General features: G+C 36.6%; 1 protein-coding gene across 1 annotated transcript in view; it reads left to right on the top strand.

The window, feature by feature from the left end:
* LOC307154161 (pleckstrin homology domain-containing family G member 3) overlaps positions 1 to 17,923 on the top strand; it is a 466,245-nt gene that overhangs the window by 239,591 nt on the left and 208,731 nt on the right. Inside the window, exon 4 of the mRNA XM_079898929.1 lies at positions 3,524 to 3,624. Within this exon, the coding sequence (XP_079755055.1) occupies positions 3,524 to 3,624 (101 nt within the window). The remainder of the gene's footprint in view (positions 1 to 3,523; positions 3,625 to 17,923) is intronic.

Below are 17,923 nucleotides of genomic sequence, written 5' to 3'. Positions count from 1 at the left end.
CAACATTTTCATACCCATTACCATGCCAATCACTCCGAGAGTTGTCATGACAGAAATAATGTTAACAAATACAGTTTCTGATTTTAATGTATTAGTAAATGTTGAAATTACCATTAACTGAAATGATAAATGCTGTAGAAGTATTGTTCATTCTTAGTTCATGTTATCTAAAGTAGTTGACTAATGTTAACTAATGAAAACTTATTGTAAAGTGTTCCCAATGATCAATAATGCGCACCATTCCTTAGCGCGGCCTAATTGACTTCTCCCATTAAGACTATAGAGTGCAACATTGCATGGCCCCTTTTTCAGCTGCACTGGTTTCAGAAGTATTTTTTCCATTAATTTTTCCCATAAGGAGTTATAAGCCACGAACTAAGCCAATCAGCTACGAGGTAAATCATAACATTACAAATTGTAATTTTTTTTAACCCTCTGGGGTCTGAGGTGTTTTTGGGGTCCTTGAGATGTTCTGACATGCCCTTACATTTGTCCTTTTTTCAGTTATTTATAAACATGTTAATGGCAAAGGTGTAAATTCACTCTATGTAGCACAAATGGGGGTACCATAATATGTGAAAAAACATGTATGTATATGTTTGAATTTTTAAGAGAATAATGTTTATGCGGGGTTATTGGAAAAAATAAAAATGAAAGTTTCTAAAATAAGGCCACAAAACACATACTAAATATGTGTCCACAAGGCTTTTGACTAATGGATGTTGTCGCCTAGAGTTTTTTCTTCAAAATGATGTGAAAATCATCCTGCCTAATCATTCTCATAAAACAATACATTGATTTAATTTTTTTTAAAACACATTCTGTTTGGAAAGGCAATATGCGTAATGGGCGTCAACGATCATGCATATTAAGTGGTTCACACCTGAGGAGACAATGCCCCCGCATAATGAGCTGCATACTTAAAGAGCCATTCATTCAGGTGTGTCACCTAGCCACAAGAAAGAATGCAAGAGCAATATATATATATATATATATATATATATATATATATATATATAGTTCAGATGCAAAAGCCTCTAAATGCCATCTGAAATTTTCTTCTAGAATGATCATTTTTATCAAGTTTGTATATTTAAATTCAATAATTTCACTCAAATGCAATGAAGATTACCTATTAATTGTCATTTAAGTGAAATTACTGAACTTAAATATACGAGCTTGATAAAAATGATCATTCTAGAAGAAAATTTCAGATGGCATTCAGAAGCATCTGAACTCTTCATATATATATATATATATATATATATATATATTCTACCAAATTGGTTCACAGTCGGAACAGTTGGAAGCATCACTTTTTTTTTTCCCTGGAATGTCACATGATTATGGTTCTTCATGTTCCATAAATGGACTATTATTGTGCATATAGCGCCCTCAGGTTGCTGGTATGGATTGAAAACACAATAGATCAGAGTATGAAGCGCTCATAATGATTATATTGACGCATTTGGGTATAAATTCAGTAAATATTATTCCTGTCTATAGAAATATGATGTACATCTATGAGAATCTATCAATATTTCTCCAAATCTGCACATTTTTGAGCTAAAGCCCTGAGGGTTGTTTTTTGAAGCGCTGTCATGACGACAGCACAGTGTTTTTTTTTCTGAATGGGAGCGGCTGACGATATTTTTGCATCATTCAAAGAAATATGTGCAAACTGGCAAAGAAGGTCTAGGCACCTCTTGCAGCAGTGATTATTAAATCAAACAACAATATTGTTGATGATAAATTCAAAGTAAAACATTTTCTTTTCAAAACGTTATAAATCTATCAATTTTTCCCCCAAAACGCTATAAATCCATCAATTATTTTCCAAAAAATTGATGGTTTGTCTTTTTAAAAAAGTCTTTTGTCTTTTATTTTTCGTGTTTGCATTTGAGGAAAAAAACAATATTACATGACAGTTCTCCTTTATGGCCGCGAGTGCTTTGAAAGCGGCAAAAGACTTTCAAACTTTCACAGAGACCTAAAAACAGAAAGCACAAAGCCTTTCTTTAAAACTTCGTTTTGTATTAATTGTATCTTAATTTTAATATATTTTTCATTAACCAATTTCCTGGATTTAATACATAAAAGTAAATATAGGCTAGCAATCACAACATAAGGTGCTTGAACTGGAGATTATATCATCTTGAACCGAACCGTAGCCTACTCGCCTCACAGGCCTAAAAAATGTGAAATATATTTACAGAAAGCTGGTTCTAAACAAAACCATCCAAAACAAAATAAAACTATGTAGCCTAATAAATGTGCATTTCTCCGGTGCGTTCACTAGCCTACTGCGAAGATCGCGAGTCATTATAGCCTATCAGCCGACACAGAAATTAATAAACAATTAAAATGTCTTATTGCAATATTTTACATATTCATAATCATTACTTTTGCTGGTTCTTTGTGGCAGCTTTTTTAGGTTTATGGCCTTTTGGAAAAGAGCTCTTCACGTACAAACACCGTTTCACCAAGGCACAGCGGCCCTTCAGCACATAAGAAAAAAAGAGAAAAAGCACGGACTTACTAATTACGAAACTTTGATGTGGTTGAACAGGTGAAACAGTCACAAATTCCACTGCAACTCAAACCTTCTCAGTACGAGTTATGAAGGAAGAGAACAGCATTACAGTTTTCAGCGCGTCCTCCTCTGATTGCTGTGTTGTGACTGAAAGAGTGCGTGCAGGAGCACATGCGCAAAACGTAGGTTTGTAAAATGTCATTTAAAAAAAAAAAAAAAACATTTTTAAAAATGCCAACGGTGCAGGAAAGTGAATGAATGAAACTTGCTGGTTTCAAGGCATTTCAGGGGGCGTTTACCTATTTTGCATAGATCGCCTAGCACATTATCTTATGAATAGCGAGTGGGTGTAAACTCATTACTGATAATTAGATGAGACGGGAGAAACTGTACTTCTCTTTAGTTTCATACAGATTACTTTGCAGGAGAATATTTGTTTTGAATGACAATTTTATTTAAAAGTAGAAATTTAAAGCTTTCTTTAGACGCATGTTTCATGGTTGTGTGATAAGTATTAGCTGAGTTTCAGTTCATTTTCCAGACGTGTTTCAGAAAGATTTTTGCGGAGACAGAGTGAGCTGAAAGCGCACCCTGTTTATTTTATTTATTTAAAAATAAAAACAAGGTTTTGATGTTAATGTGAGTGTACACAAAAAAAAGAAGACCCTCTATAGTTTATAATCATGTATTTATTTTATTTATATGACCATAAATGACGGATTTTTTTAAGTCTATGTTGCTGCTATGTGAAAAAAATCCACCAAAACGCGCCGGCGCATTTGTCGACCTCAGAGGGTTAAGCAAAAGCATTTTTGAAAATCTGACAAAAAGACAAAGGTACAAGACTGTGTACTTAACAGCGGGGCTGGGTTTTGCTGGTGCTATGCAAATTTTTGACGACCTATAACCCCGGCAAGCCGCCACTGGTCATTGTGCTTTCATGCAAGTCAAAAGTATTCTTGAATATTCAAGACTGATTTTCTCTTGCAGGACTATCTTGCTCACATCATAGACACAGGAGATCTTCCCATCAAGCCAGAACAGGTGTGTGCTCTATTTGGAAACATAGAAGACATCTATGAGTTTAACAGGTAAGAACTCATTCAGTATTTGCTTGTTTTTTGCAACCAAATCAAACCAACACCAGCAGCATGGAAGCATATACAGACATCAGAATGCCACACCTTTGCATAGATTGTGTACAAAGAAGAATCTTAATTTTATGAAATTATGATGTTATTTTAATTTCTTATTTGAAAACAGGGATGACTAAAGGCCTGTTCACACCAAGAATGATTACTATAAAGATGCATTTATTAGCGTCTTCACCAACAGAATTTTCATTGTATAAGTGGACACTACAGTTATGTCGTCTGCCGAGCTGAAGCTCATGCCATACTCCTAGCCCTTGAAAATAGACAAGAACGAAATTTCTTAATCTTCACAGACTCAAAATATGGGTGGGTAGCACAAATCATAAGAAAACTGGCCCTGCTCTGACCGTAGACCAATAATAAAATATTATATTAATAACAAGTGGCAGATGGGGATTTGATTGGATCATTGAATGGTTGTGGTTTGCAATTGCTGTAATCTCATGTGAGTGACAGGTTGCCCCATCATCACAGAAGAGAAGGGAGGGGAAGTTATTTTGATTAAATATTATGAGGACAAGTAAATAAAAATAAATAAAAATAATGATGTGCTTGGATAAATCATTTAAAATAATCACTTTAAATATGTGATTAGACTTACTTTTGTAGCTATGTTTGTAGCGAATTAAAAACTTGAAATAAAGTAATAATATTTTCAGTTCCTGTTTGCTTGGTTGACTGAAATGTAACTGATGTGCAAGCGCATGATGTGTGTTTTGGGAGGTTTTATTTTACTGGCCATGAAACTGTATTTGAAAATGTACATACACCTGCATTTATTTTTTCATGTTGTTTTTTTGTTTGTTTAAAAAAAATTATCCTCAGTTGTCTCAGGCCATATTCACTAGTTCAATTTAATTAAACCAGGGATTTGTAAATTGTGGGAAAAGGTGGGTCGCTCAAAGTCTGGCTGCATCTAGTTTAAATTAAGTCTGGCAATGGTGTCATGACATCCAGCAACTCCTCGTATGCGGGTGCTGGAACTCACTAGTCACTTCTGCCTCAACTCCTGTCACATCTAGTTCCTCAGAACTCAACCGGGGTGTTTGGCTGTGTGATAGCTAATCTGTCTTAACAAAATGTTACTAATTGATACATTCTCTCAAGTAATTTCTCATGACTCCTTTTCATGTTTTAATTTATATGCATCTGTTAGATGTTTTGATCCAAAGTGGGTTGAAGTACACTTGACCAGTATATTTGTTCCCTGCAAATCAAAACCCATGACCTTGCCATTGATACCGCCTTGCTTTACCTGAGCTATAGGAAGATTGAAACCTTAAAGACCCAAGAAAGAAAGACACTTTTTTTCTTTCTGTTTATATTTTCTATTGAAACGTGATTTCTGTGGCGCATAAAGGATAAGGATATAAGGATTTTTCAAATAGCAAATAGGCTTTAGGTACACCACAGGTACATGAACCATGATTTGCTAGGCAAAGAGACATTCTCATTTTAGAGAACAATTGTTTGAACAAAAATCTGGGTAACACTATTTTACAGCGTCCTTGTTACATATATTACATGTACTTGACATAGTAATAAAAGTAAATAATGCATAATCAGTGTTTCCCCTAGGTTTACAGGTTACGGGGGGGGGGGGGGGGGGTTAATAATTAAGTTAATATATATTTATATTAAAAAATGAGGCGACTGCACTTTTGCGACTGCAGGCCCAAAACTTTGGAACAGTCTACCCCTCTATATCAGACTAGCTCCCTCAATTTCCATCTTCAAAACATCCTTGAAAACTTATTTATTTTCTCTTGCTTTTAATACCCTTTTTGCTTGTAAAATTTTTTTTTTTTTTTTTTTATTGTCCTGTTTCTGCCCTGCATTTTATCTATTGCCCTGTACAGCACTTTGGTCAGCCTTGGCTGTTTTTAATTGTGCGTTATAAATAAATATTGTATTGTATTGTATTTTTTTTAGAATTAAGTTAATACCTTTTAGTCACCTGGGATAAAACTCCCCCTGCTACCCTCATTTGCATTTGTAAAGCTCACAGCAGTCTCATTTACATGTTAAAGCATTAGAGGGAGGGGGGTCATGGGGCAAGCAAGTCCCACGTCAATTTCCGACAATTTCCGACAGTTTGCAGTGTTGCCTGTAAATTGCCGTTTGCAGTCGTAAACCTGAACTTTCACGACAATCTACAGCGCCGGTAACTGTCGAAAATCCCACTTTTCATGCAGTGACAGGCGTATTGATGGCGAAATGTCAACAGACGTGGTTGATGTTTATCTATAATCGGATACCGCAAAAGTTTAATTCGAAGTTGTTAGTTTGCTCTGTCCATTTCACCACGGACTGTTTTTCTAACCTGGAATAATATCAAGCAGACTTCTCTCAGCGTTTCATACTGACGAAGGGGGCAATTTCAACTATATTCCAGCAAGCGGTAAGTAGTGATTTAATATGGAAGTAGCGATCACTCTTCACATCGTTCGTTTCTCTTAGTAGGATGAAAATAATCTTACTTAAACTGTGATTAATATACAGAAAGCGATCAAAGAACAATCCCTTTCCAATCGCCCAAGCTGCTGTCGGTGACACAGCGCGAGTTTATCTGGACTCTTGCCAAAACTCGTTATGAAATCAATGACGCTGTTACACTGCACAACGAAGCTCTTACTGTATTTATATGCCTCATGTTTGCATTGGTGAAATCATTAGTGAGAGTGCAGAAACTGCGTTGCAATGATAAGATCTTCATTCACGCGATCAACAGACTGTCATCTGCTCAATGCTCATAACTGCAACCTTTTATGTGATGGTAATAGATCTAAATACTTAAAAAACTTCTCATGATTCGTTAATCCCGATAGCTGTAATAGTAAAAACGTATAATAGCTGTAATAGTAAAAGTTTTCCAGATAGTTCCACATGTAATGCCAGATATTTCATATGCAAGCATGTCAGCCAATCACAGCAGAGGGCGTTTACACTGAAGTCTCACAGCAGACACGCCCCTTCAAACAGAGTGTTCAAACCAGGGAATGAAATCAGGCTAGGAAATATGCCTTTTATTTCTAAATTATAACAATTTTTGATCTAAAAAACATTCTGTAACGGAGACGTGAGGCGTGCGGATCCATGTGCAAGCTTTTATTTATAAACATGGTAAACAGGCAAAGGTCAGACAACGGTAAACAGGTATGGTACAGGCAAGACACAAGAGAGATCCTAGGGCAAGCGTGGGTCTACGATCGGTGAACAATATCCAACAGGGCAAGGCAGAGAGATAATCCAGGTACACAAGCAATGATCCAAACGAGAGGCAAACAGAGTCCGAAGGGCAAGGCAAAGGGTTAATCCAGGAAACAGGCAGATATCAAAACACGAGAAAACAGGCAAGGCAAGACTTAAAACAACTGCGTGGGCTCCGTAGAGTAGCTATCACTATGATATGCGCTATACAATACTCGGCGATCCCAGAGAGAAAGTCCAAGGCTTATAAAGAGTGTGTGATTGGGTGATAGTGATTGTGAGATAGTTCTCAGCTGGGAGCGTGATTAGTGTAATCAGCTGTGTGTGTCGTCCGTGCAATGGATGATGGGAAATGCAGTCCAGTGTGCTATGTGGTGTGAGTCAATATGATGGAGAAGCGACCTCTGGTGGCTATCGTGCAGAAGGCCACAGACCGGATTTGTGACACATACTAACATTATAAGGGCACCCCTGGAAACATTATAAAATAATAAAAATAATCCATGGAATGGGACCTTTAATGGACCAGAGCTTAAATAGTTTTATTTTTTAACTAACAACTAAAAAAAGATTTATAAATACTAACAAATATATTGCTCATTCATTGTTCGTTAAAGCTGCTGTAGGTAGGAATGGTCTAAAAAACTTCTTTTTCAAATTTGTTTAAACTTTATGTATATATCAATACATAATTTAAATGTAAGTATTCTGAAAAAGAAATTATAAAAATCGAGTGTATGTAGACCTCTCACGACTGTTTTAAAGAGAGCTCATTATTTCCATTCAGTCCACCCTCTCCCTTCTGGGCTCCTTCCAAAGCCACGCCCCCAAAACACATGAACGCGCGACCGCTGAGCTGGAGGACGCATTATTTACCTGAGACGAGCAGAGAGCGCAGTGCATGCAGTGACATCATGTCAGAATCACATGTAATAAAAAAATCTAACTTTATCATTATGAATATAAACAAATAAGATGTATTTTAGTACTCACTATCAAGCTAGCATATCGATATTGGTAAAGTTCAAAAAAAATTTTTTTTGATTCGCTAACGAGCTAGTTATAACTATAAAGCTGCAGTAGGGAGTTTTTAGAAAACGTTGACCTGAAAATTATTCTAGTGATATGTAATGCTAAATAAGGTTTGCTAGTACATTATTTTTGGATGTTTGGTTGGTGTTGATGTTATATGCGAAGCACAACCCTGAAATCTACAAGAAATCATGCCATACATAATTTGTCAGGCCTGTTTTGAAATTATCTTAGTTGTGTAGTTCTTAAAAAATGAAACAAATCAAGCAGGGATACTTACTTGTCAAGCAGAAATGTGGCTAACTCGGCATCGGTTTTAAATCCTTTCAGGACACGTAGCTCCCTCCACCTCTGAAAAGCCGCTCCGACCCTCGTTTTATTTCGGACTCTATCAAATTCTTTCTTTTTGGATTTTTTTTCATCGTCATCTGTCTTTTTCCGTTTACCCGTTATTTTATGAGCTGGTGTCACACGAGGAATTGGCAGTTTGGATTGTTTATCCGTCATTAGCACAGCTGCGGCACAATGGCAGTATTGATTTTGAATGGCCGCACGCGCTGTGCAGGAGAGGGGGGTGATCAGCGCTCACACGAGCATGATTGACACTCCTAAGACACTCCTCCTGGCTCTGATTGGTTGTTTCTTACCGGGAGCGGTGTATTTCTGCTAATGGCAATAGGACCACTGGGAGGAGCCTGAGGGGCTTGATTTTTTTCACAGATTATCTGTCTCATATTCTACTGTCAGGACATAATGACAGTTTTAATAAATATGTAAAAAATACATTTTTACAAAAGTTACCTACTGAAGCTTTAATGTTAGTTAATACATTTATATGACAAACAAATTTTAAATGGGCTTTTTTTGTGAGAAGTTTTTTATTTCTATGATGCATTTATTGGAGAGAATTATCCTGTCAGACGCAGTACTGCTGTGAACGCGCGTTCACGTTTAAACACAATTTAAACAATGAATTATTCAATGCATTACTTCTATATAATTATATATTAAGTTGCTCAAGCAAGTGGTAAAATATTTAACCATGTACTTATATTAAAATCTTTTGCATTTCAATTTTAATACAATAAATCTTGCATGTCACAAAGAACTTGTTTTCCACCTCCACGAATAAGACGGGTGTCGTTCATTATGTCGCCTTGTTGAGGTAAATTGTAGTTTTCCTTGCTTTACCCCGGTCTTAAAGTGAAAAAAGTAGTGTTTAATTAAATACATTTATGGTGAGATTAATACATTTTATTTAATTAATCGCACTTGTGGTGAAATTACTACATTTTCAGGTCAATCTGTGTTAATTTTGACCACGAAACATGCGCTGTCACTTTAATTCAGCGTTTGCAGCACAGCGAAAATAGACTCGGTGCGGAAACGATCTCTGCACTGCTGTATACTGGAACGGATCGATCATCGACGGACTGCATCCGCGTGCAGTGTGAAAGCTCTGTTAAAGGAGAACTTGGCAACTTTTTTAACTTAATAAAACTGTCTAGAATTCATTTGGATGGTTAAACAACCTGTTCTGGTGATATTGGTGACTTTCCCCGCTCCCCCCAGCGTTCCCAGGCGGAAAACCAACCTTGCAACTTGGGAGTGGGACTACCGTCCCGGAAAGATAGAAATTGGAAGTCTCGTGAGAAGCGAGAACGAGAACGAGCGCGAAACACGAATTGCTTTACGGCAATTCGACATAAACACACACGCATGTATGATGTATTACCAGATTACCCACCTCGGTAGACATAGCTCCACACGATACAGTTGGCTTGCTCCGATCAAAACAAACGCACATGAGCAGCGGTAGAGAGGGGAAGGAGGCCGCCGCAAGTGAGTTTTTTACGACCGTGTTGTGAAATATACGCCCCCCCATGCGAATTTTTTTTTTGCAGGGTGGTAGCGGAAGACTCATTAATATTCATAGAGAACTCATCCCTGATTGGCTCGCCGTTCTGAAGACTACTCCAATGTTCTGAGAAGCCATGGTAACCCCAAACAATGAGATATCAGATCGCTGTGACAAATAACTTAGATAGATGATGTGACGAGAGGGATTGTGATTGACCTACATGATTAATGTTATTAATTTCATTGGATTAGCGATGAAAATCACGAACGCAAATAAATGAGTCGTGTTGTTATTGACCGACACGATTCATTGTATTACAGTTTTTCTCAATTGCTAAAACACTAAAACCCATTGGCTGAACAAAGTTCTCAGTTGCCTGAACTCATTTAGCTAATTGTGCAGTCTGCTGTCAATAAAGTTACCTTAAACCATTTCACACGGTAAACCACAATTTGCAGATCTCACTTAGACAAAAAACGCACATGTCATCCACACTGGTAAACACAAGAGGCAACAATCAAATATAAATAGAGAACGCATGTCATTGATTGAACACAACCTCTCAAAACTGATTTATCCCGTTTCAAAAGATGCCCAAGACAAGAAGAAGCACACTGATCACGTTCATTCCTTTGATTGTTATCCCTTTTAGTATTGTATATACTGTAGTACAGTGCATTGTAGGCTGTATACTGTACAATGAACACATTGTAAGGCCCTGAACGTGCTTTCCATTTGTTAACAGTACTGACTGCTCTATAGATTTTGACTGGTTGCAGGTTCATATCAACAAAAAACAAGAATTACAGTATCACAGAGACAAAGACAAGTTTGTGAGATGCAGGGTACAATACTGTAAAAATAGGGGTACACGGAGGAGGAAGAACACAAAAAATTGCAAAGAGCAAAGCAGAGTAGTAGTTTCAGATCAATTTTGAGCTACAATGATGCATGTTTTCGTTCATCAAAAGACAATGACGGAAAAATATGAAATTTGTTTTGAGATTAAAAATGTTCTTCTCCCTGAACTTTTTGATGGTACAGTAAGGTGTCACGGGTAAGTCTGCTACAGAATAGCAGTCCATAGATATCTTTCAAGAACTATGTTTTGAGCAATGTGTTTCTATTTTTTGGTGTATTGTTTACTGACTGCTTGATAGTGTATATCATTTTGACCACTTTGTTTATGATTTGAGAGCAGCGTTTGATTTTGAACACAGGTAAAACTGTTTTGAGGCAAAAGTTTCATTTTGCAAGAGGAGTCAGAGGTTTTGTAAATAGTGCTTGAAGATGAGGTTTTGTCTTTAATGTTTTCAGAAAAAGGAGCAAAGTTTCAGAAATTGTGTTTTAGCAATTGAGACAAACTGTAACAGTGGGGACTTTGCCAAAGTCTTTTGGCCTTCATGAGCCAATGCAAAATAGAAAGTTCAAAATGGTCAGCTTGATTATTCTGTGGTCCCTGTAGTAGTAGACTGATATATTTATTTAGTCTATCTGAAGTTATTTCATTCTTGAGTTTGAGAAATGAGAAAATGTTTCTCATTTAACTGAGTCATCACTAGCAGCGCTCGCAAAATCGCCTGCCCGACGTCCCGGGGCGTTGTGTTTTCCAGTCGGGCTACCAAAATGCATAACCGGCCTGCCCGACGGGCTATCTGAAATAGTGTTCGCTTCAGTCTTGTTATAATCAGATTCAGCGCGTTCTTCATCTTCAATCCGCAGCGGCGCGCACGTCAGAAACAGAGAGGACAGGGTGTGTGTGTGTTCATCTGAGTCTCATTGGTCTGTCACTCATTGGTCTGCGGTGCTCGTCAATGTCAGAATATTTGAGATGACCAATCAAATCAAAGTAGGCGGGCTTTATGTTCACAAGAAGCTGCAGAGCGCGAATTTGAGCAGAGCGACTCGACGCTTCAGTTTACGGCCAAGTGCGAGATAAGATGTAAGTAGCCAAACTAAACATTTCATATTTGACAGCTTTTTTAGGTCATAAATGTGAAACAAATGACAAAAATAATCAGGCAAATGAATATACTTTTGTCTAATTTCGCCATTTTGAACTGAAAATAGGCCTGTAATGTGACTAATAATTAGTTTACTGTCATTGTGAGGGGACATTAGCATTAACAAAGCCGTTTTCATCATAGGCACAAGATTAATAATGAATGTGTACATGTTGAGAATTAATATACAATTTGTATCCTTAAGTAAATTAAAAAAGTTCAGCTTTAGGTAGGGAGAAGAGATGGCAAGATGAGGAGACTGAGAGAAAAAGAGAGTGATGGATAAGAAGTGAGAGCAGGTATCATCTACTGCCTGCTGACATGGTTTTAAAGCTATTTCTTATCCTTTTTTGGCCTTCAAACATCTTGAAATGGACATATCAGAGAAATAAAAAATTTGAACCCCCTAATAACTTTAAATGTAGGACCTCTTTGATTATAAAGCCCTGTCTACGGCCCTGTATTAGGAATAAGATCAATAATGAATGTGTACATATTGTGAATGAATTTAATAAACTTAGTTAGGCTACCTAGCTTTCCTAGTAGAAAATGATTCATAAATCAACCTATCAGTTGACCCTAAGTTTACTTCACTGACAGACAAAAATGAAAAGCCTATATCAGTCAAAGCTCAGCTTTAGGAGGGGAAGAGACAGAGCAAGAGAAAAACAAAGAGAATAGGTATAAAACAAAGAGAATATAGTCGAGTGTGATGCGAAAAATAAGGAGGAGAGAAAAATAATCAGCTGCCCACTTACATGGTTTTAAAGCTATTGTTATCCAATTTTTTTGCCCTTCAAAACATCTTAAAATGCACATATGTAGATCAGAGGAATCAAAATTTTCTCGGGGGTGCCCCCGAACCCCCCTAACTAGCATATCTCACATTCAGGACCTCAGTGATGAAAAAACCCTGCCATCTGTATGTTAATGAAACTAGTTAATAGTGAGTATTAGACCCTAAACTAAAGAGTTACTTTTATTTTATTTTATCATACCCTCATTGAGGGCTGAGCCACCGACACAGACTGATTCATGTTCCATACTGGTCACACAAATTTCAGTTCAGTTATTACCAGATGCATATTTGTTGATATTTGTGTTTTGAAAAAGTTTTTGATTCATTGTTTTGACTCATAACCAATATTCTACATTAAAAATTGTAGTCTTTTTATATGGGCTAGTAAAATTCATTTCGGGCTACCAAAATCTGAAGAGTGCCTGCCCGAAGGGCTACCAGCGATTTAGAAATTTTGCGAGCCCTGATGCTGCAATGCATGCTGGGTACTAGCATAATACAAAACTTATCCATGGCTCCCAGCATGCATTGCAGTATGAATCATTTTTTAATGGTCACCATTGTTGAGATTCATATGCTGATTCTTGATGTCTGTGTAAGTCAGCATAATACCTGAAAGATTATTAAAATCTGATTGTCACAACAATGGGCCTTACAGCAGAATCAGTTCTATTATAATGAATAATACAAGCAGAGGTGGGTAATCCAGAGGCCAGTGAGTAGAAGTCCTTCCATGTTTATTCCACCCATGAACTCAGTCAGCTGATTTCACTAATTAGTTCTCTCTCCTGTCTGAATTAGCAAATCCAGGTGATTGGAACACAATACTGAGGAGGACTTTTACTTTCTGAACCTGGACTTTACACCTCTGCATAGCAATGCCACATGTCAGCCAAGAGCAAAGAAACAAACCAGAACTGGACCTTATCAAAGCCACAAAAAAAAGTACTTTCAGCCACAGCCTCAGATGAAATCAGCTGAAGAGTAAAGAAGACATTAAATCTGTGAAGATCTCAGCAGAGGAGGATTAAACAACTCCACAAACAGCATTACCAGCTTCACTTATTACTAACCAGACTGACTTTATTTCTGTCAGACGTCTACAAAAGTTTTATTGAGAATTAACAGAGGATTAACTCTAATGTATTTCATATAAGTCACCATTTTAATATATTCACATCACAAACCCTGTGTTACTGCAGCATGAGATCTAGCAATAAATTAAGACTTTAACAAACATGAGCATGAAAAAGTCAGTTTATGATGACACACACAGACAGCAACAATCAGCATATGCATCTCAACAATGGTGACAATCAAAAGTACCTTGCTGCAATGCATGCTGCAGTAACACAGGGTTTGTGATGTGAATATATTAGTGGAACAACATAATTGTTAGATTAAAAAAACATCTATTTCATCAGTCTATTTCATGACGATTATAAAACCATCAACAGGAAACCATCATCACCTGATCTCATTTCACTTTAGCTTTCTTTGCTGCTGCAAATGTGTTTGACAAACACACTGTCATAGCCAACTAAAAAGACATTATATATTTAGTTAGAGTTAAGAGCCCAACTAATGGAAATACTAATCACTGTTATGGTGACTTGTATGAAATACATTAGAGTTAATCCTCAATTAAACTTTTGTAGACGTCTGACAGAAATAAAGTCAGTCTGGGGTGTGTTTCCCGAAAGCATCGTTAGCCAACTATGGTCGCAAGTTCATCGCAATGTCCATTGAACTCTATTGGTAACGAGGAAACTTGCGACCATAGTTGGCTAACGATGCTTTCGGGAAACGCACCCCTGGTTAGTAATAAGTGAAGCTGGTAATGTTGTTTGTGGAGTTGTTTAATCCTCCTCTGCTGAGATCTTCACAGATTTAATGTCTTCTTTACTCTTCAGCTGATTTCATCTGAGGCTGTGACTGAAAGTACTTTTTTTTTGTGGCTTTGATAAGGTCCAGTTCTGGTTTGTTTCTTTGCTCTTGGCTGACATGTGGCATTGCTATGCAGAGGTGTAAAGTCCAGGTTCAAAAAGTAAAAGTCCTCCTCAGTATTGTGTTCCAATCACCTGGATTTGCTAATTCAGACAGGAGAGAGAACTAATTAGTGAAATCAGCTGACTGAGTTCATGGGTGGAATAAACATGGAAGGACTTCTACTCACTGGCCTCTGGATTACCCACCTCTGAATACAAGTAATACATTACCTGTCTAATCAGAGATTAGGCTCTGGAAAAGATCAGAGAATCAAGTCACTAAATGATGAGTTTTATCATCTAAACACAAACACATGCTCATATTTTCTTCAGTTGTAGTTCTTTTGTTTCTCTTTCCTTCATTGATTCTGCTTGTTAACAGCAGGTGTTAATCACTAATGCTCAATAATCACTTAATTAATCACTTAATTTCTTGACTGCAATGTATATCTACTTTTAGTAAACACAACTGCAATAATTGCAGAGTACTCATAACTATTGTTTTTTAAAATTAAAAGAATTAAGGCAATCAAATCCTCAAATGTACTAAGTTAGCTTAACTTATTGAATTTGACTTTGTGTGTGACATTGTGAACTAACAGTAACTGCAAGTGCTCTGTTTGTCAAATTTAAACAAGAAAAAAAAAAGAAAAGAAAAAAAGAACTTTTCTATTTACTATGTTTTTTGGCAAGTGCAACACAGTCAGTGACACACTGCGATAGTCTATGTGGTGCCTGCCTTTTCGGAAGTGAATTGCCCCTTGCCCTTCAGTAGCTGTGCTCTCGTCTTGAGCTTTTTGTTGGTCGCCCAGTAATGAGGGCACGTCTGCCTCCAAGTGGCGTTTTCCGACGAGCCACTGCTGTCGGCTGCACTCCAATTTTCGTGCTCGTTTGCATGCCCCTTCTTGCCATCTTCCAAGCACCTGATCCGGCAGATGCACTTTGCCGGCCAAATGTGGCCAGTGCAGAGATTAGCTGGCTGTCGGTAGTTAGTCTGTCATAAGATGCCAGCATCTTCTCCATGGGAGCCTTGTACAAGTCAGGCTCAGCCTGTAATTTTCGAACAAGGCCCTCCATCATCCCCCTGACCCGAATTTCCAGCCTGCTGACAATGGGCACAACAACATACATCAACAAGTATTGGTTAATGGTTACTAGTAACAAGTACATTTTTTGTGATGGTGTGTGTGTGTAAATGGTAGTAACTTCTGGTGTGTGTGTGTGTGTGTGTGTGTAGTAACTTCTTAAAGGATTAGTTCACCTCCAAAAAATGTTTTGCTGATAATTTACTCACCCCAATGTCTTTCTTTCTTAGTTGAAAAGAAATTAAGGCTTTTGAGGAAAACATTCCAGGATTTTTCTACACAGAATGGACTTGCAACCAGCTATTCAAATGTTCAAAGAAGGTTCAAATGTCGGTCACAATACAGCTTCAAAGTCTCTACACGATCCCGGTCGAGAAATAAGGGTCTTATCCAGTGAAACGATCACTTATTTTCATTAAAAAAAATCAATTATATACTTTTAAACCACAAATGCCCTTCTTTTACCATCTCTGAGATGTGCCACGTATTGCGTCATCACGTTGGAAAGGTCACAATTTTTTTAATTAAATAAATAAATAAAACAAAAGATGTCGGACAATTTTGAAGTTGGAGGAGAAAATGAGATGGAGTTTTTCACCCTTTCCTACTTTTTTGAACCAGAGTACACAGACAAATAACTTGATGACGTGACTCGTGACCTTTCCAACGTGATGACGCAATGCGTGGCACATCTCAGAGATGGTACAAGACGGGCATTTGTGGTTAAAAAGTAATGAAAACTAGATGGTAAAGTTTGTAGACAAACTTTAAGTTGGCTTGAAAAAGCCTAGCCAGAAAGTTTGAAAAAGTTTTAAACTATTTTAGCATGGTTTACCATGATTTACCATGTTTTACCATGTTTCTAGTATGGGTTACCACATTGCTAGCATGATTTACCATGTTTTAACATGACCATGGGTGGTTGGATGGATAGATCAAGATAAGAAAGATTATAGAAAGAAAGATGGTAAGAAAGAAAGAAAGAAAGAAAGAAAGAAAGAAAGATAGTAAGAAAGAAAGAAAAAAAGAAAGATGGTTAGAAAGAAAGAAAGAAAGAAAGAAGGATGGTAAGAAAGAAAGAAAGAAAGAAAGAAAGAAAAAAAGAAAGATGGTAAGAAAGAAAGAAAGAAAGAAAGAAATGGTAAGAAAGAAGGAAAGAAAGAAGGAAAGAAAGAAAGAAAGAAAGATGGTTAGAAAGAAAGAAAGAAAGAAAGATGGTTAGAAAGAAAGAAAGAAAGAAAGATGGTAAGAAAGAAGGAAAGAAAGAAGGTAAGAAAGAAAGAAAGAAAGAAAGATGGTTAGAAAGAAAGAAAGAAAGAAAGAAAGATGGTAAGAAAGAAGGAAAGAAAGATGGTAAGAAAGAAAGAAAGAAAGAAAGAGAAAGAAAGATGGTTAGAAAGAAAGAAAGATGGTAAGAAAGAAGGAAAGAAAGAAGGTAAGAAAGAAAGAAAGAAAGAAAGATGGTTAGAAAGAAAGAAAGAAAGAAGGAAAGAAAGAAGGAAAGAAAGAAGGAAAGAAAGAAAGATGGTAAGAAAGAAAGATGGTTAGAAAGAAAGAAAGAAAGATGGTTAGAAATAAAGAAAGAAAGAAAGATGGTAAGAAAGAAGGAAAGAAAGAAGGTAAGAAAGAAAGAAGGAAGGAAGGAAAGAAAGAAAGATGGTTAGAAAGAAAGAAAGAAAGAAAGAAAGAGACTTTTGACTTTTAAAACACCTTTTTATTTGACATTATAACATTAAAACAAAAAAAGGTGTTTAATATACCTTTACACCTTTCCCATTACTACCACGGGAAAAGTAACTCTCCATCCTCCAAAGAAAACAAATTTGTGCTTAAGCACCACTTCATTCGAAAACTTAACATATCATCATTCATTTTATAATATTCATATTCTAATTTAATTCTAGATTTAACCAAAGCTTTAAACAAAGCTAATATATTAATAGTTTTTCCTTCATTTTCAATTTTATATGCCTTCCAAATAGATAGTTTTGCTTGACCAATCAAAAAATTTGAGAGAGTACAGTTTTCTCTTTGAGAACATGAATATTTACACCCAAAAATAAATATTGTTTTTGAAAAAACCCAACCAAGACTTGATAACATACCCTCTAAAAAACTAAAGAGAGCACACAGTCTTTGACATTCGCAAATGAAAGAAGGTAAGAAAGAAAGAAAGAAAGAAAGAAAGATGGTTAGAAAGAAAGAAAGAAGGAAAGAAAGAAGGAAAGAAAGAAAGATGGTAAGAAAGAAAGAAAAAA

The sequence above is a fragment of the Squalius cephalus genome (assembly GCF_949319135.1).
Source record: "Squalius cephalus genome assembly, contig: scaffold_42, whole genome shotgun sequence".
In the NCBI taxonomy this organism is placed as follows: Eukaryota; Metazoa; Chordata; class Actinopteri; order Cypriniformes; family Leuciscidae; genus Squalius; species Squalius cephalus.
This window is presented reverse-complemented; position numbering and strand designations above follow the sequence as displayed.